The 17,317-nt window shown below is 40.3% G+C and overlaps 1 protein-coding gene across 4 annotated transcripts in view; it reads left to right on the top strand.

Annotated features, from left to right (window-relative positions):
* SEPTIN11 (septin 11) overlaps nt 1-17,317 on the top strand; it is a 606,565-nt gene that overhangs the window by 510,454 nt on the left and 78,794 nt on the right. For all 4 annotated transcript variants that reach the window (XM_078676377.1, XM_078676379.1, XM_078676376.1 and 1 more), the window contains exons 7-8: nt 1,784-1,952; nt 8,282-8,414. In XM_078676377.1, coding sequence (XP_078532503.1) covers nt 1,784-1,952; nt 8,282-8,414 — 302 coding nt within the window. The remainder of the gene's footprint in view (nt 1-1,783; nt 1,953-8,281; nt 8,415-17,317) is intronic.

The following is a 17,317-nucleotide window of genomic DNA, read 5'->3' as shown; positions in this document are numbered from 1 at the left end:
ATGCAAGGCTGTTTATTGATTCTAAAAAACACATCTTGTGCATTAGAAGCAGCCCACAAGATAAGCAACATTCTGGCCTGCTTTATTCTCTATAACTAGGTACATCCTGCTAGTAGAACAAATTAGGGTGTAACAAATAGAGATATAACCCTACCCAAGCTTCCACCCATACTTCCGTGCTAATATATTGAGATCAATGGCATTAGTGATTTTGTTCCAAAAGAAGGTAGTCTATTTTTGTTGCTCACTGATCTGAAGAGGTGATTTGAGGTGGAAACATCGGTTTTGGTGTGTGAATCATTTCTGTATTTGCATGCTGCGCATCATCCTGCCACTTAGCAGTTGTCTCTTTGTCATTTCTCGCTTATCATTTTTTGTTGTTGTGGCCATCGTCAAGTTGACCCTGTTCATACGAGTGCATAGTCCGGTACACAGAAATAAAGCGCTGCACAAATGAATATGCTTATTTATTTATTTATTTATTTTTACAATTTGTAAAGCGCAACGAATGCCCTTGGGCGTCATATACAAAAATATTTTAATAATTTTTTGCGGTTTCAAAATACTTCCATGCTGAAAGAAAAGTATATTTTCATTCCTTAAGAATTAATTTTACAACTAACTTCCAAATACTTTTCTTATTTCACCAACTTGCCGTGTTGTACGTGTTTGCTAATTCTTTAGTGTTACATTAATGCCTTGAAATGCGTTGATTTTCTTGTATTGCAGTTATTCTTAGATGTAGCCAGGACAATGAAGATGTGCTGTAAGAATTATATTCCTGTAATCATCCTAATGTTACACTATCCTGCTCTGTTTGGGGAAAAAGACATTCTTTTATTACTTTAAGGATAACAATTATCCCTTGCACTAAGTAATTGTAATACCTGATTATTTCAGTGGTTAGGCTGCAATTCTTAGTGGATATGCATTTTTTGTTTTCTTTACAGAACCATCACAGATTAATTTTAAACACAGAGCGATTCAGCGATGACAAAAACTGTGCATCCTTTCATGTGGACTGTCTAAATATTTAACATTTTTAAAAAGATTGAGAGTGCACACCTGTTTCATCCACGTTTCGTCATAATGTTTATTCTCTTTAGATCCTTTCGCGTGCATGCCCGGTAGCATGGTCTGCCCCAAAACCATGTACTTGTGTGAACACATTGAGAAATTGGGGCGACAACTCACCCCAATGCCGGACGCACAGCGTATTCCTGTGTATTTAACACAAATGCCACAAAGTTGTACCAATTTTATCCATCTTTATTCCAATGTAATCCAAAAATGTTTAGTTAATCCTTATACAATGTTCATCCTTTGTCACTTGAGAGACCTCATATGTTATCAATATCCTTAATGCAGGGGAAATGCTATCAGGCCTTATTCCGAAGCTTAGAGTAAACATACGTATTCCTCATTAATTCATCTTTAACACCCAATGCATTTCGGGCCTTTCTTGGCCCTTCGTCAGGGGTACTCTATAAATTCAAAACATTACTGTTAGACTGTGTGTAAACCACTTAAGCATGTAAATAAATATTTAACATTGCCATGTACCTACACTCAAAAAATAAAAGCGCAAGAAAGAATGCAACCTATTTTTGCTTTAATTTTCATTATGGAAAATGTATAATGGCCAGTGGCAAAAGTTGTGAAGCTAGTCATAATCCCTGTGACTAGATAAGGGATAAGAGCAGACAAGTTGTTTGGTGGTGCTGATGAAAGCTGGCTAGAAGGATGTACTAACACATTGATGTCATGTCTGCTTCTTTCCTAGTTGAAAATGAGAGTCACTGTGATTTTGTGAAGCTCAGGGAGATGCTGATTCGAGTGAACATGGAAGACCTGAGAGAGCAGACTCACATACGCCACTATGAGTTGTACAGGCGCTGTAAACTCGAGGAGATGGGATTTAAGGACACCGACCCTGACAGCAAGCCATTTAGGTAAAACACAGATGTGCACTGGGTGTTGGTGTTCGAGTCATGCCTATGCATACATAGGGTAACATAGAAACACAAAAGAATACTGACTGAGTTCTGTAGCACTTAACGTATAAAAGGGGCACGTATATATTAAAAAATGGGAAAACCTAAAATTCACAAAACCACTTAACATTACAAGAGCGGACTGCTTGGTGTTAATATGCTAAATTAAGCACTGGTTCTTGAAAGAGTACTTGGCGTCATACAATTATGCACATTATTCATCCACAGGCCTTTTGAAGCTCCTTGACCGGCATCGCGTGAACTAGTGCAATGTTCACTTCTCACGCTCTCACTGTATTTTGAAGGACAATCCCATACCCACATTTTAGGAAACGTTTCATGGGTAACTTACAACATGGAAGTACCTGGCAGCTTCAGCAGTAATGCTGAGGTTGTCTAATGCAGCATAAGGGCTCTATTATACAGGCCTGCTGATTACATGCCAAATTGTGCAATAGTAAACATTTAAGCTGCATTATTACTGCCTCTTTGTTTGGATTTACCTGATACCATAACACTAGTCTGATTATTGTGGGTGTTAATTTACCCTGTGGTCATGTTTGATGTTGACCTATAATTCTTCATCATAACTCTCACACCTCTTGCCATGTTTAATTAACCCTCGGTTTCTTCTGCACATTCGTCATTATAGTGCTACTAATATGTTCAACCATAATATTAGTTTGAGTATGATAAATAGCTGACATGTTTTCTATTGAATTCCCATTTCAAGAAGTAGCCAGCTCTCTATAGAGCTTGTTTGCAACCAAGTGATGATCAGTAAGGGTAGTCATAAATGTATCACCATACACTGAATCCCATAGCCTCGCCTTCCTTGCACTCCTTACTGATAGCAACCTCTAAATCTACAAACACTTCCTCCCTTTCTCCAACTTTCTCCTTGTTCTCATCTTCATCGTCTTCAGTAGCAGCAAAAGACAGTATGCCGTGAGATTTCTATCACCGGGGAGAGCTGCTATTTTAGAATTAAGAATATGCAGTCGTTGCCACTTGCCTTATTATGTCTACTCGGATTACAAATCTTTACTTCTGAAGATGGCTTTGACTGGCCTTTGTCCATTTTTACAATACAAGTTTGTTGTCAATAAAAGAGTGAAAGCTGCATTCAGTCCAGAACACAAACATGCTTCGTTTTCTGTCACAGAATGCCCCCCCTTTGACCCCTTCTAAACCCTTGATGCAAACCTAGCATATTCTGTCTTCCATCAGAATCCTATGAAAGTACTGCTCCAAAACAGTACTCCCTTTCATCCAAAGTGACAAACGTGTTGTCCTCTTTCCGAAACCAACTAAGCATGGAAGCTCTCTCAAAATCCTCCTGGCATGTTTACACTTCATTTAGTCATTCCTATGTCCCCACACATGCAATGGACATTTTTATTCAACAGTCTCCTCATAGCTAACTATTAATTGGGTCAATGTACAACAATCGTCCCTTAACTTTATTTTATTTATTTATTTATTTATTTTATTTAGGGTTTTGTAAAGCGCGTAGTAACCCGTAAGCATCCCAGCGCTAAGATCAGGACAGTCAAGAGGGTAACATAAAGGGGAGGGAAGAGAAAGATGGAAATCAGGGGAACAGGTGGGTTTTCAGAAGTTTTCTGAACCGGAGGTAGTCTGGTTCCATCCTTAGCTTACGGGTGAGGGCATTCCACAGGTGGGCCGCGTTGACAGAAAAACGCCGTCCGCCAGTGCGCTCTTTCTTCACTCTGGGAATAACAATAAGGTGTTCATGGTCAGAGCGAAGAGATCTTGTGGCCTTGTAGGACCTTATGAATTTTTTAAGGATGGGGGGGCCTTTATCCTGCAGGAGTTTGTGGGACAGACAGAGGGCCTTAAATTTGACTCGTTCTCTCACTGGGAGCCAGTGAAGAAACTTCAGGGCTGGTTTGGCCGAGCATCTAGCCGGAGTGTTGGTAAGAATCCGGGCCGCGGCGTTCTGGATCCTTTGCAGTTTGTTTAGGGTTGCTTCGGGGGCACCCAGATAGATGGCATTGCTATAGTCCAGCCTTGAAAGGATGAGGCCTTGGATGAGCAATTTCTGGGAAACGGGAGGGAGCAGGGGCAGAATTTTCCTGATAGATTTAAGGAGCCCGAAGCAGGCCCCAGCGATTTTTTTTGGCATGGGTCTTGAAGGACAGGTCTTCTTCTAGCCAGATTCCCAGGCTCTTGATCTCTGTCTTGGGGACTGGGGGTTCGCCCAAACAGGGGGGCCAGATGTTAGGGGGGAGGGAAGGCCCCTTTTGGCCAAGGAGTAGGATATCTGTCTTTGATCCGTTGAGTTTCAACGACGAACTGTTCATCCAACCCTGAATTTCGGAGAGGCAGCTATGAAGGTTTGAAGGTTCCTGGTTGGGATGAGACAGAGACACCACTAATTGAGTGTCATCCGCATAGCTGATAATTTTCACTCCGAACGGGATGACCACCTCCTCCAATGGGGACATGTAGACATTAAATAATGTCGGGCTTAATGAGGAGCCCTGGGGCAGTCCACATTGGAGGGGGGTTGTGGGGGAGCGGGTGTCGTTCTCCCAGACCTGGAAGGAGCGGCGGTCTAGGAATGATGTGAGCCAGGCCAGGGCAGTGCCGTCCACACCGATGTTATTGAGTCGCTGGATTAAGACCCGGTGGTTAACAGTGTCAAAGGCCGCACTGAGGTCCAGGAGGATCACTGCCACTGATCCTCCTGCATCCAAAATGATTCTGGCCTCCTCCACTGCCGCAAGCAGGGCGATGTCCGTGCCATGACCTGGGCGGAAACCGGTTTGCGAGCTTCTGAGCAAGTTGTTGGACTCCAGAAACTGCGAGAGCTTTTTGTTGACTAGCTTTTCAATGATTCTGCTTATTCCGGGGAGGAGGGAGATTGGCCTATAATTGGCCATGTCCAGGGGGTCTAATGAAGGTTTTTTAAGGAGCACCTTGACAACGGCCTTTTTCCAGCTGGGAGGGACTTTTCCCTGGAGCAGTGAGGAGTTGATGAGGTCAGTTAATGGAGGGGCGATCGTTGGGGCCACTTTTTTAGGATGCTGTGGCAGACTTTGAAGTACTGTCAACCACTCCATGTTCATACAAGCCATCAACAATGACTTCTTTCTCTCTTTCTTTCTCAAAATGTGGACCACACATGAGAACGACGTATTAGATGGAACCATCCTTTCATAAACTCCACTTCGCACAGAGTTTACCTGTCATTGTTTAAAAAGAAGCTGCAGGAATTTTCTGTCTGACTGTTCCAAACAGACACAGAAAAGCCTTACCGCCAAAATAAAGTCCTGGCTTGCCACCTGAACATGCACAGGACTATAGCTCTCAGTTAAAACTGCGTCTCCAGTTCCTGGTTCAACAGTCAGTCGCCTTTCCCCCAAACATCAGTGTTTTGGAGTACCCCGGTTCTATGCTGTGGTGTCTGAAAAAAGGCAAAGCTTTTAAAACCTGAGAAGGAAAAAGGGTTCTGAACTGTCCACATCATTGTCTCTCACTATAGCCTTATAGCCCGCCGTAGTGGGCTATACCGGCTATTAAAGGCCCGCTGAATCGTAATGAGACAGCGGGACTTTAATAGCCGGTATAGCCCTGCTACGAAGGGCTATAAGGCTATTAGAACATTCTGCCACTAGAGGGTAGAATGCTCTAACAAATTAAACAAAGGGTTCTCGAAGCTCGAGGGGATATAAATCCCCTCAATCTTCGAGAAGCCTTTGTAGAACATTGGAATGTTGCTCTGCGGGCCTTTACCGGCCCGTAGAAGCAGGTAGCACTCCATTGTCTGCAATGGAGCTCCCAACATTCCAATGTTCTAATACATGGTAGATACAGTCAAGATATCAGACATACAGTGTAAAAACCAGAACCCTTATCTGCTCAGTCGATTTTCCCACAACTCACTGAATGTTGCAATATTGTCAGATATGCTAAGACATCACTGCTGGTGGGGCTGACATATTCAAAGCTGTGTTACCACTGCATGCATGATGTCTTCAGAGTATAGCTTTTGTATGCTGAGGAAAATGCACTCATACAGAGAGGAGGCAAAAAGCAGATTTTCAAATGTACTCACCTCTCATGAAATACTAAATAGCATACTGAATAACAAACACAGAATTCCGCAGTAACCTCTCACACATTCAACATTCCAACAACCACTCACCTGTGATAAGACAAAGTTATTCGTAAGCAACTCCCTGCTACTAAATATGAACATCAAAGATTGAGACATGCATGGGAGAGCCAACATAAAGGACCTAGATCCCTATGAATGCTAAACCTGCTATTAAACCACATCTTACTGAAATTACAAAAAAGAGTGAAGGGTACTCATTTCAATCCTAAGCTGCAAACAGTTGCCTCATATTGCACTCACTGGTACATGAGATGACTAAAATAGTAGATCGCCCCAGCTATTGTAGTTTTCAAATGGAAGGAGATCTGGTTCACTTCCTGTTGTGTTGCTTGTTGATTGGCGATTGAGTGGTGTTCCAAAAACCATTATAACCATATGGCAAAAAATATAGAGAGGATCTTCATTTATTTGGTGGAAACTCGGGTTCCAATGTTCCTCTTGCCACCCTTCTATAAACAGTGTTAATAACCTGGGAGTGGAAAACCATTGGTTACAGTTGACTTAACCAATCTCTGGTTACTAAAGACCCTGGATTTTTGCCACATTTCCACAAGTCTGAGGATTAACATTAGGACAATGAGTGTGGTCTCTCTTTGTACTCCAAATATTCCTAAAGGTTATTGGGAGCGTGGGGAATGGGGATTTCCCCCCAGTTTTATTTTGCTTTGTTATCTAGTTATTTTTGTTGGTGGTACAGTGAGATCGGATGGGTATTTAGCCGTATGGGCAAACACTACCTCTACCCAAATGGATAGAATTCTTCCTCTGTGACATGTAAAGTAGACTTGCAGTAAACCAGTAATCCTGCTGCGATTATCTTCATTCTCATTTATGCACTGCTACTGATGCCCCTGCTAGTAGTCTTCTGATGAAGTTCTATTTTCTCATAGATTGGTGATGGGAAAAAATAGGATCACTGTTTTTTGTAAATCCTACCTTTTGGTATTTTGTTTCAGTCCATTTATAGCATGAAAATGTGTTTTCTTGTCCAAGGCTAAAATAAATCTCACACATTCGATTGCTGTTCATATTGTCTCAGTGTCCATTTTTAACTTGTATTTTCTCCACACGTTGCACCAATTGCTGTAGACTCTTTGTGGGTTATTCAGTAATTTTTGTAGCTTTAGAGCATGGCCCAAGTACTGCTTCCTTTCTCTGTGAGTATCGTTCTGCTGCTCACTCTTTCTGACCTGGGCTACTTTTTCTTCTACTTTCAGCACCCACTAAGAGTGCATAAGTTTGCAGTCTGTCTCCCCTCCTCCTCGTGGCCCTCTTAATGCCATTGTTTGCTCCAACACCCTCCTGCGTTTTTGCCTCGCTGTTGTTTGCCCAGCGCCCCTTTCCACTCCCTTGTTGTTGCTTGACAAGTGTTCCTCCTTCTCTCCATCGTAGCTTTCCCCATCCCCACACACACCATCATGGCTTGCCTGGTTCACCTCACGCCTTCTGCGTTGTTGCCCCATCATTGTTGCTTGCCCCATCCCACTTGCCCTTATGTTATTGCTGTAGCTGTTTCCCCCTCCTTATTGTTGCTTTCCTATCCCCCACCTACCTTCCTTTATCTTTGCTTGCCTTGTCTTCCCGCCCCCTCCCTCCAGTCATTGCTTCCTGTGTACACCCACCCCCTCACACATCGCTGTTTGCCCCATCCCCCTCACACCGATGTTAGTTTCCCACCCACTGACATCCGCCAGAAACCAAGCACTATGACGTTGCCAGCACTGGCTTCTTCATAGAGTTTTACCCTAACTTTTATCCATAGCTAAAACACATTGACACAACCAATTGTTTTTGCAGAGCTGAGACCTATATGCTTTGCCAGTCCTTGCTGTAATAAGAGGCCAGGGCTAACTAAGGTCGGTCTTTCTTCAAGAAGAAATTGTCGATTTAGGGATTTTGCTTTTAATTTACATCTTCCTATGACAAATCATATGTAAACTAGATTGCATGAAATTGAATCTATAAATGAGGCGACATGTATGTGTATGTAGGCATAGAGAGGGTTCTAGAATATGATCAGTCCGCAGCACCATGTAACATTCATCTTTCATTTGCCCTCATGGGACACATTTATTTTGCACTCAGTACAATAAACAGGAGCAGTTGCGGTTCTTTTATGTGCATGCTTTTGCTTTTACAGCCTTCAAGAGACATACGAGGCAAAAAGAAATGAGTTCCTCGGTGAACTCCAAAAAAAGGAGGAAGAAATGAGACAGATGTTTGTGATGAGGGTGAAGGAAAAGGAAGCAGAACTGAAGGAGGCGGAAAAGGATGTAAGAACAATCTAAATGTTTCTTTCAAATGGTTTTACATGTACTTCATTGTAACTTTAGTAAACTTGTCACACAATCAGAATCTTTGTCTCGATTGACCATACTTGAAAAGATAAAAAAAACATAAGAAATAATGTTAAATTAAATTATTTAAAATAGTTAAAATATAAATAAATATAAAATCATATTACAAAATATAAAATATTTATAAACTATTTAATAAACTATTTCGAATTTTTATTCAAAATATGTTATTCAAGATTTCATAATTAAATAATAAATATGAACGATTAGTTTTTTTTTAACGGATACTAAAATTCTACTATTCTGTGTAACCACATGTCTCCTGATAAAAAAATAGTGCCTCACTTGTGTGGCTGTGCCTAATGCCTGCGACACACAAACAAAAACCCGCGACCTGCAGACATCACATTTTACCCAGCAAAATTAACGCTTTGTTGGTTTTTTTTATACAATGTAGGTAGCTGTGGAATTTGAGCCCTAGCTCAGCCACCAGCTAGGGAAACCTACCAACCTCAGGCATTTCTGAAAACTAGACATCCAGAGTCCAGGGTGATGTGATTTTTGTGGATCCCACAACATTTTTTTTTCTACAGAGAAGACGTTGCCATCCTGAACCTTTGGCTAAAATCCACCCATTTTTCTCCCTTTTATGTGGGAGAAAGTTCTGGAAGCTGTAGGGAATGACTAAACTATCACCTGCATTCCCAAACTTCTCCAGATTCAAAAATGGTACCCTACTTGTGTGGCTGGGCCTAGAGACAACAACACAAAACCTTCCAAAACAGACATTGGGACATCAAAAAATGTGAGAAAGATTTGCCTGATTTGGGGCTGTAGGCAACTGGGGATTGTGTGCCCTGGCTCAGCCGCCACCCATGTAAACCTACCAAACTGAAAATTTCCTGAAACCTACAACACAACATTTTGTTTTTTTACCAAGTCCTTGCAAACCTCGAATTAGGCTAAAAAAAGCACATTTTCCCACATTTCATGTGTGGGGATCTACAAATTTCATACCACCCAGCAGTCCCATATGTCTCCCGATAACAAAACTGTATGGCATTTGTGTGGGTGGGCCCAGCCCCTGTACAGGAAAGGCCCCTAAATTTACCTTGGATGGATCAAATGTTTCCACTCAAAACTGAGCTTTTTTTGCAATGTGGTAGCTGTGGATTTTGGGCCTGAGCTCGCCACCACCTAGAGATCCTACCAAACACAGACATTTCTGAAAACTAGACACTCGGTGGGGACTCCATGGTTGTTAGCTATGCATGGATCCTACAATGGTTTCTTACCCACAGTGCCATGCCTATCTCAAATTTTGCCTAAAATAACACATTTTCCTCACGTGACAGAAGCAAATCAAACCAGGCACAATATGAAACATTGCGAAGGAGGTATGTCAAGAAGGAAAGTCAAGAAAGCGCATCTTGCATCCTGGAGCTGAATGGCATTGTACGTTGCCATTTGCATCAGGTGCACAACTAGCTTGTTATAGGTCTTACATGCAGCATTCTAGGGCTGTACCACGTGGTCTTGTTTGGCAACCCCGCCCATGTATCTGTTGTGTAAAAGAATGCAATTAATCTTCAGGACTTCAGCCATCTGACCATGCAAAGAAACTGAAGATGTAGTCTCGCCATGTATGGTGGTCAAAACTAGTACCTAATTTGAGCCGGTGGTTTCTGGTGCTCAGCACCTGCACTTGATTGTCAGCGGCAGTACCTATGACAGCCGGAAACCTGGTGGTGCTGTTTTTGTAAATTCAGAGATGAGCACAACTGTTGTGTATTAATTCAATATACATTAAGAATGGCTAATACCTGCTGCCAAAGCCATTCTTTTAACTTTGGGGTCCTGAAAATGTCAGATTTGTCACAGGAGCGTGAATATTAGTTATGCTGTTCCTGTAATTGACAGTGGCAATGGGCAGTGCAAGCAGAAGTGGGCTGCTGACTAGAGCCATGGCACCTATTTAATTACAAACTGAGCACTGGTCAAAAGATAGATTGATCTTCAAATTTGTTGGCTAGCAGTTCTTCACAACTTAAAGCACTGCACTGCCCTTTTACAAGCTTCCCGTTTGCAAGATCCATTAAAACCCTATCCTATGTTCATAATTGTATCACAAGCAGGTGCGGCCATAGTAAACGACTCCCTGTACTAAAAAGATATACTTGCTTGCGAACTTAGAATTTGAGAGTTAGCAGTTCTTCACAACCTAAAGCACTGTCCTACCCTTTTACAAACGTTCTGTTAATCAACTCCATTGGAAACCTTATTGTGTTACTCGCAATTGTACCACAAGAAGGTGTGGCCATTGAAAACCACTTCCTGAATATAGAATTCCAGTATAACACTTTTCTAGATAGAAGTGGTGGTCGTTGTTCATTAGGGAACCCACAAGATGCCAAACAATTTTTCCACTGGCAGCTATTGTTATTATTATTTCCCCTTATAGAGCGCATGGCTACCCAGTGGGCTTCCCAGCACTAGGGATAGGTAGAAATGTCTAACTAGAAGATTATTATAGCGAGGTCTTTAGGCTCTTGAAATGCAGCATGTGCTGGAGAAGCCAAAAAAGATTTTTACTTATGGGTGCACCACATTGGCTCACGAGACCAGTAAAACAGTGCTGCTGGCTTGTAAATAATTCCCATCAGGAGTACTGGTGCATTCTTAAATGTGGGTGAAGTCTGTCCTGGTGCTGTGACAAATACTGTTTGGCATACTGGTTGAACAACCACTTAGCAGAGAAATACATGATCTATGAAGAGATTAAAAAAATCAATGCGACTGAAAATGTATGTAGAACAACCAGCAACTCCAATAAAAGTAGACTGTACAGGTTGGACTTAGTCAGGAGCAACCCACTCTCTGCCCAGCAGGCACAAGCTTAAGAGACTGCGCGTAAGCTCCAAGTACTATTACCCATGGAGTTTCCACTTCCTGCTCAACAGTCACAGACCTTAACTCTGCCATTGTCAGAGAAATCAGATTCCTCTGACAATTCATTTCTGACAGAGAGATCACCGCCAAATTCCTCTCCACTCTCAGCTTTTGATTTGGTGTCAGACTCCGAGTCGTCAAAATATCTGAAAAAACCCCATGAATGAGACTTCTTTAATGGTAGTATTGGAAAAATCGGAATCACAATGCACAATGAAAAACTCAGAATACGAATAATAGAAAATGAGAAATAAAGTCTACACAGAAGGAGCAGTGAAATAAAATAAAGAGAACCTAGGAAATTCGCAGAAAAAATAAAGGTTGACGGGATGTTCTAATAAGATGAAAATGTCAGTTAAAATGTACTATTTTAAAAGACCAAACGACAGAAATTCACCAGTTATAGCTATCGCAAGTATCCATAACTCTCTCCCTAAAGTAACTATAACTCACGCCCTCACCATGCACTACTAATGACCTCATGTACTTTATGGTATGTTCTATGCCATAATCAAGAACATCATTGCAACATTAGAAATTACATCATTGATGACAACACTGTGTATGGCAAGGGCGCAAATTATAGTTAATTTAGGGCATGAGTTGTAGTTACTTGAGATAACTATCACTGGTGAATCTCTGTTGTTTTGATTGATTAAAACAGTATGTTTTATCTGATATTTTCAGCTAACTACAACGCCTCTTTAAGTTTTCTTTTTCCCCCCTGAATATATATGTATATTTAGATGACTGCCTTCTAACAACACTGGTTGTTCAGAAGAAAAAAGCCTCTCTGGAGATGATATGCAGCCCACATTAATTTATTTAGCCACAGTACATATAAACTACACTAACCAACACATTTCGACCTAACGGTCTTGATCATGGCACATTAGTCCATTTTCTATGTCATTATAAGTGTTCCACTAGCCAAACACGGGACAAGGTATTATAGGACACGTAGTCCTTCTTTACCCACATTTAAAACAAAAGTGATAATTTATTTATAAACAAGTATGTATCTTATATTTCATCACAAAGAAAAGCTATTATTACAGCTATTAAAAACAATGAACTTGAATTAATTACATTATCTATACAGAAAGATTTGGCAAATCAACCCTTTTTGGCCCAACAGCTGGCCTATAATGTATGCATCTCAAGGTTTTACACATTGTATTCTTGAATACACTTATTGATTATTAGCAAAGGCCATATTTACTCAATTATCATCATAATATCTTGATGTTGCGTATCTTTTCATGTGTATCATGTGCCTTTACAGTTTTATTGTCATGATTTTAAAATGCACTCTAGTAATTGGCATCGGCTATATTGGGACAGTTGTTAGTAGAACTTTCCCCATCCATACAAACCTAACATAGAGTACGTGTACATCCTTAAAATGTGGAAATACTCACCAGTGGGCACATGTTGACCATCTAAAACACTCCAGTGAGTTCCTTATTTAGTTGGCTGTATAAGAATTGCCCAAGATAATGTTACACATACTACAAACCTGATCTTTCATTATACTATGGCCCTAATGAAATTTTTGATTTCCCGGAGTTTATTACCTAATAAATCCCTTGTTTTCTGCCATACACTACATTAAAATGTGAACAATGGTCCAGCCATAAATGAGATGCACTAATAACTCATTTTGCTTGAGTTAATTTAGGTTTATGTTTCTCAAAGTCAGAATTTACCATGTTTGCAATTTGCATAAGAAGTTGTCTCTATTTCCCTCTTTCCTGCGTTTTTAGCTTATTAATGGCTTGGTACCTCAACTGTAATCAGCCACTTTCATGTTTCATCTCAGACTGTCTGGTGCCTGGATAATTACGATCTTTATTTGTGATCGCTTGTTTGTGCTCCAACACTCTTTTCTTCGCTTCAAATTAAAAAATGTATTTATTTGAATTTATATGCAAATTCATAAGAGATTCAAAGAACAATAAAAATATAAAATGTTGGCACTGTACAGTTCAGACTAACAGTTAAAAGTTGATAAAAAACCATGCAGTACAAATAGTGTAAATTTAAACAATCTCAAAATGCTACTATGCGAGAGTTGCAAAGAGACTCAGGGATTTTAAATGTAGTCCCTCAACCTATTCAATTGACTTCATAGTGCAAATTATTTAAATAAATTAATGATTTGCGCCTGCGAAGGGTCATTTCAATAAAATCAAGAATCATACTACATATTTTAATATCTGGTAAAATGTTTAAAAAGATAAGAGCTGCCTGATGATGGACCACACCCTGTGACAGAAAAAGAGGGCAATATAGAAATGTTATAATACCACTATAAAACTCACAAAACAGCATAAAGTGTGATGTTGGTTGTGTTGCCTTTCCATTACATGGGCATCTAGGTAAATTTCGGGACCACAAATCAGCTTTTGGGAAGTCCACTAGATGATGAATCAACTCAAAATGTAATCTTGTGAGCAAAAACCTGTCATAAGCACTTTTTACACCAATCAATTATTCTTGTATCCCTTGTTTAACATTGCCCAAGCAGTATTTGTAAAATTGTAGGTTTTGCAATTTCCTGGAGTTGTCTATGGGCTCTCTTTTTTCCAAGCAAAAGTGCTTTAATTTCATATTTACTATATTTCAAGAAGCTGTACGTTTCTAGGTGGTATAAGTCTTCCCCTAATTATTGTAATTAGGATCTCACATTCTGCAACCACAGAAAGTTATCAAAATGGTCCAAATCCAAACAGTCCCTAACGTTATCTCTTGTAAATTTGGTACCCCCCTTTGACAAAATTCTATGCCACTTCTCCAAGGTATTTAGATGGATAGAATATTCAATACATTTCATGCCTAGTTCTTTGTGCACTATGAAAGTAGAGGTCGAACTAGGCACGCCCAGGAGTCTCATTAAAAAAGTGTTTTCCTGGACCTGCAGTAGGTTGCACTTTACCCTATCCCAAACCAGGGAACCAAACAAGGCTACCGACAAATGATTACGTCCATAGATCTTAGTCATTTCTCTTTAAGGCTTATTTCCTATTTTCTTAGAAAAGCTAAAAACTGCAGCAATAGCCCTAATAAATTTCAATGTAGCCATTTCCATATGAGATGACCAATCGCCTTTTTGGAAGAATGTGATACCCAGATAGTTACGTTTTTAGTTCTTCTAATATTTGTCCCTGTGCAAAAACACTGTTCACAGGTATCCTCTGGTAAATGTTTTCCCTAGATTTAGTTTTAAGTCTCTATTCTCCATAAATATTACAAAGTTGTCAACCAGCCGCTGATGGCCGTTTGCTGTCCTGGAGATGAGCACCTCATCATCTGCATATAACAATATAGTGGTAGGATGTGCTCCCACCCTCGGAATATCAGCTTTCACATCTTGCAGAAAATGGTCCACCTCATTAATTTATAGGGAAAACAATAGGGGTACAAGTACACATCCCTACCTAATCCCCCGGGTCACCTGAAACTTATCTGTGTATTGTTCGTTACCACCATAGCGCACAGATGATGTTAAGGAGGTAGATGACTGGGAGAGAAAACACACAATTTCCCTTGGGGTGCCCATATCTATTAAGACCTGCCAAAATTGGCATTGTTCCCAAGGTCGAAAGGGCTATACAGATCTGCAAAACCCAAATGAATGTGCCCCTCTCGTGCTAGCGTATATTTACTTATAATAAGATGCACGTTAATCCCCTGTTCTACAAAGCCCATTTCCTTCCTGAACCCAAATTGTGCCTCAGTGAAAATGTCATTTTCCTGGGCCGAGGTTTCCAGCCTAGCAAAGATCACTCTACTCATTAATTTCTCTGAGGAATCTTAAAAAGATATGGGGTGATAACACCTACCATCCCCTTTTTTAAAATGGGTACAATCACACTCTCTGTCCAGGTTTTTGGGAAATGGCCATTTACAGCAGCTTCAAAAGTTTGAGAAAGGAACGGGACCCATAAAGAAAAATGTGATTTAAAAGCATCCATGGGGACCGCATCGGGCCCAGGAGCTTTTCCTACTGCACTATTCTCTAGTTTTAATTTCTCTAGTAATAATTTATGATTTTCCTGAAGAGGATGTCATCACCAGTATCCGTTGCCTGTGCTAGATCTGCCCAGGCCTGCTCTTGGAGTTCCTTTTTCCTAGCATCTAACTCCATTTTGTACTTGGTTCTTAATTTCCATTTTTTTCCCTATCTCTCGGTATTCCTTGAAGGGCCTTTCTTAGAGCCTGGTGTGCCCATGAGCAGGACGAGTTGAACCACAGTCGACTTTTTAATCTCTTTCAAATAGATTTTGCCAGTCTGTGTAGTTTGGCCGAAATGGCTGCAGTAATCTTAGAATAAGCTTCTACAAGTATATTATAACCCCCCCCCTGTTCAGTACAAATAACAAAAGCATTCCAATGCTCTGAGATAACAGTTTTAAATAGTGAGGGTCCATTTATCCCTGCCCATTTGATAATAACAAATTTGTTTCCAGAACGTTTGATAGGTGGTACTAATTATATTGCCTCACCTCTACTACAGGGAATATTAAGGGTTAGAACTAGCAGAGCATGGTGACTAAAAATTGTATAATCTATTTTATGGCTTATGATTGTTTGTAGGTCTTTAGCTGAATTTTAAATATTATCAATAATAGAACAATGCCGATTGCCATAAAATGTTGGTAAAGCAGAACCATCTCCCCCTTATTCCTGTTATTTCTAGATTGAGTTGGTATAATAATTTGTTTAGTTAATATGAATCATGTTGGAAATGGGATTGATATAGTCCAAAACGATCAACGTAACCACAGGATGTTCCACTTTTATTCTGACAATTATTTATCTCAAAATCAACTGCCCAGATATATAAATATAATTTGAATCCATCTTGTTTAAGAACACCTCTAAGTCCTTTCTTAATTCTATCACCACCCTGCTGTGCGTATTATTAAAAAGGTTATTATAGTAATTAATTAAAATAACCTTGTATCTTTGATCAATTACAAGGTACACCAGCTGATAATAGGGTGAATTAGTCGTGGTTTTCCTAACAATAGAGGGCAGTCGATTTTAAATAAGTATATTTAGGCCCCCTTTAGCTCGCCCATGTAATGATGGTGTGGCTGGGGTTTGGTCATTGGTGAAAATATTATCCACAGCCCAAGTTTCCTGTAGACAAATTATATTGCCAATTTTAATAATATTTTGCCAATCCGGGTTGTTTACTTTTGACTTTACACAAGCCACATTCCAGTTCATAATCTTTTCAGTATCATTCATACTGCCCCCATTAGATCCCTTTTCCATCCTGCTCTTACTTTGCCCTTCTTGGGTTTCTTTCCCCAGGCCCATCTCCTTACTGCCAATCTATGTAATAATATAATGTCAATCCTGCTCCGCGAGGTGAGATATAGGAGTATATCTATTTGTGATGGTCATAGGTGGAGGTAATATATCAATTGTAACCTGATGACTACCCTGTCATGCGCTCTTAGAGGTTCAGACCGATAATGACTACGTCAGGGTTCAGCAGTGGATACATATGACCTGCTGGCACTTAGTGATCTATAAAAAAAGCCCAAAGGAAGGGCTTCAATTTCACCTGAATATGGTGACCCATGCTTCAAACCCTTTAACAATTTGCCCACTATAAAGGACCTGTGAAAATTCATAATGACGCAGTCCTCTTGATTTTCCTTGGGGTGAATTCCAAGCCAGGGCACTCTTTTAACATATACTACTTTCCGAGAAAGATCTACAACCCAACCTGAGTTCGACTTTAACCAATGCACTGATTTATTCAACAGAGTTTCATAATCCTCCTTGCACTCATTAGGAAGCCTTGGCCCATCCTTTAGTATGATGGTATAGGGGGTGCATTCCGGAGGAAGCTGGGGGTATCCTCTTGCATAACGCTGGTCCATTCCATTTATTTTCTCCCTGGTAATCTG

This window comes from Lissotriton helveticus, chromosome 2_1 (genome assembly GCF_964261635.1).
Source record: "Lissotriton helveticus chromosome 2_1, aLisHel1.1, whole genome shotgun sequence".
In the NCBI taxonomy this organism is placed as follows: Eukaryota; Metazoa; Chordata; class Amphibia; order Caudata; family Salamandridae; genus Lissotriton; species Lissotriton helveticus.
The sequence above is the reverse complement of the archived record's forward strand: the minus strand, read 5'-3'. Positions and strand labels throughout refer to the sequence as shown.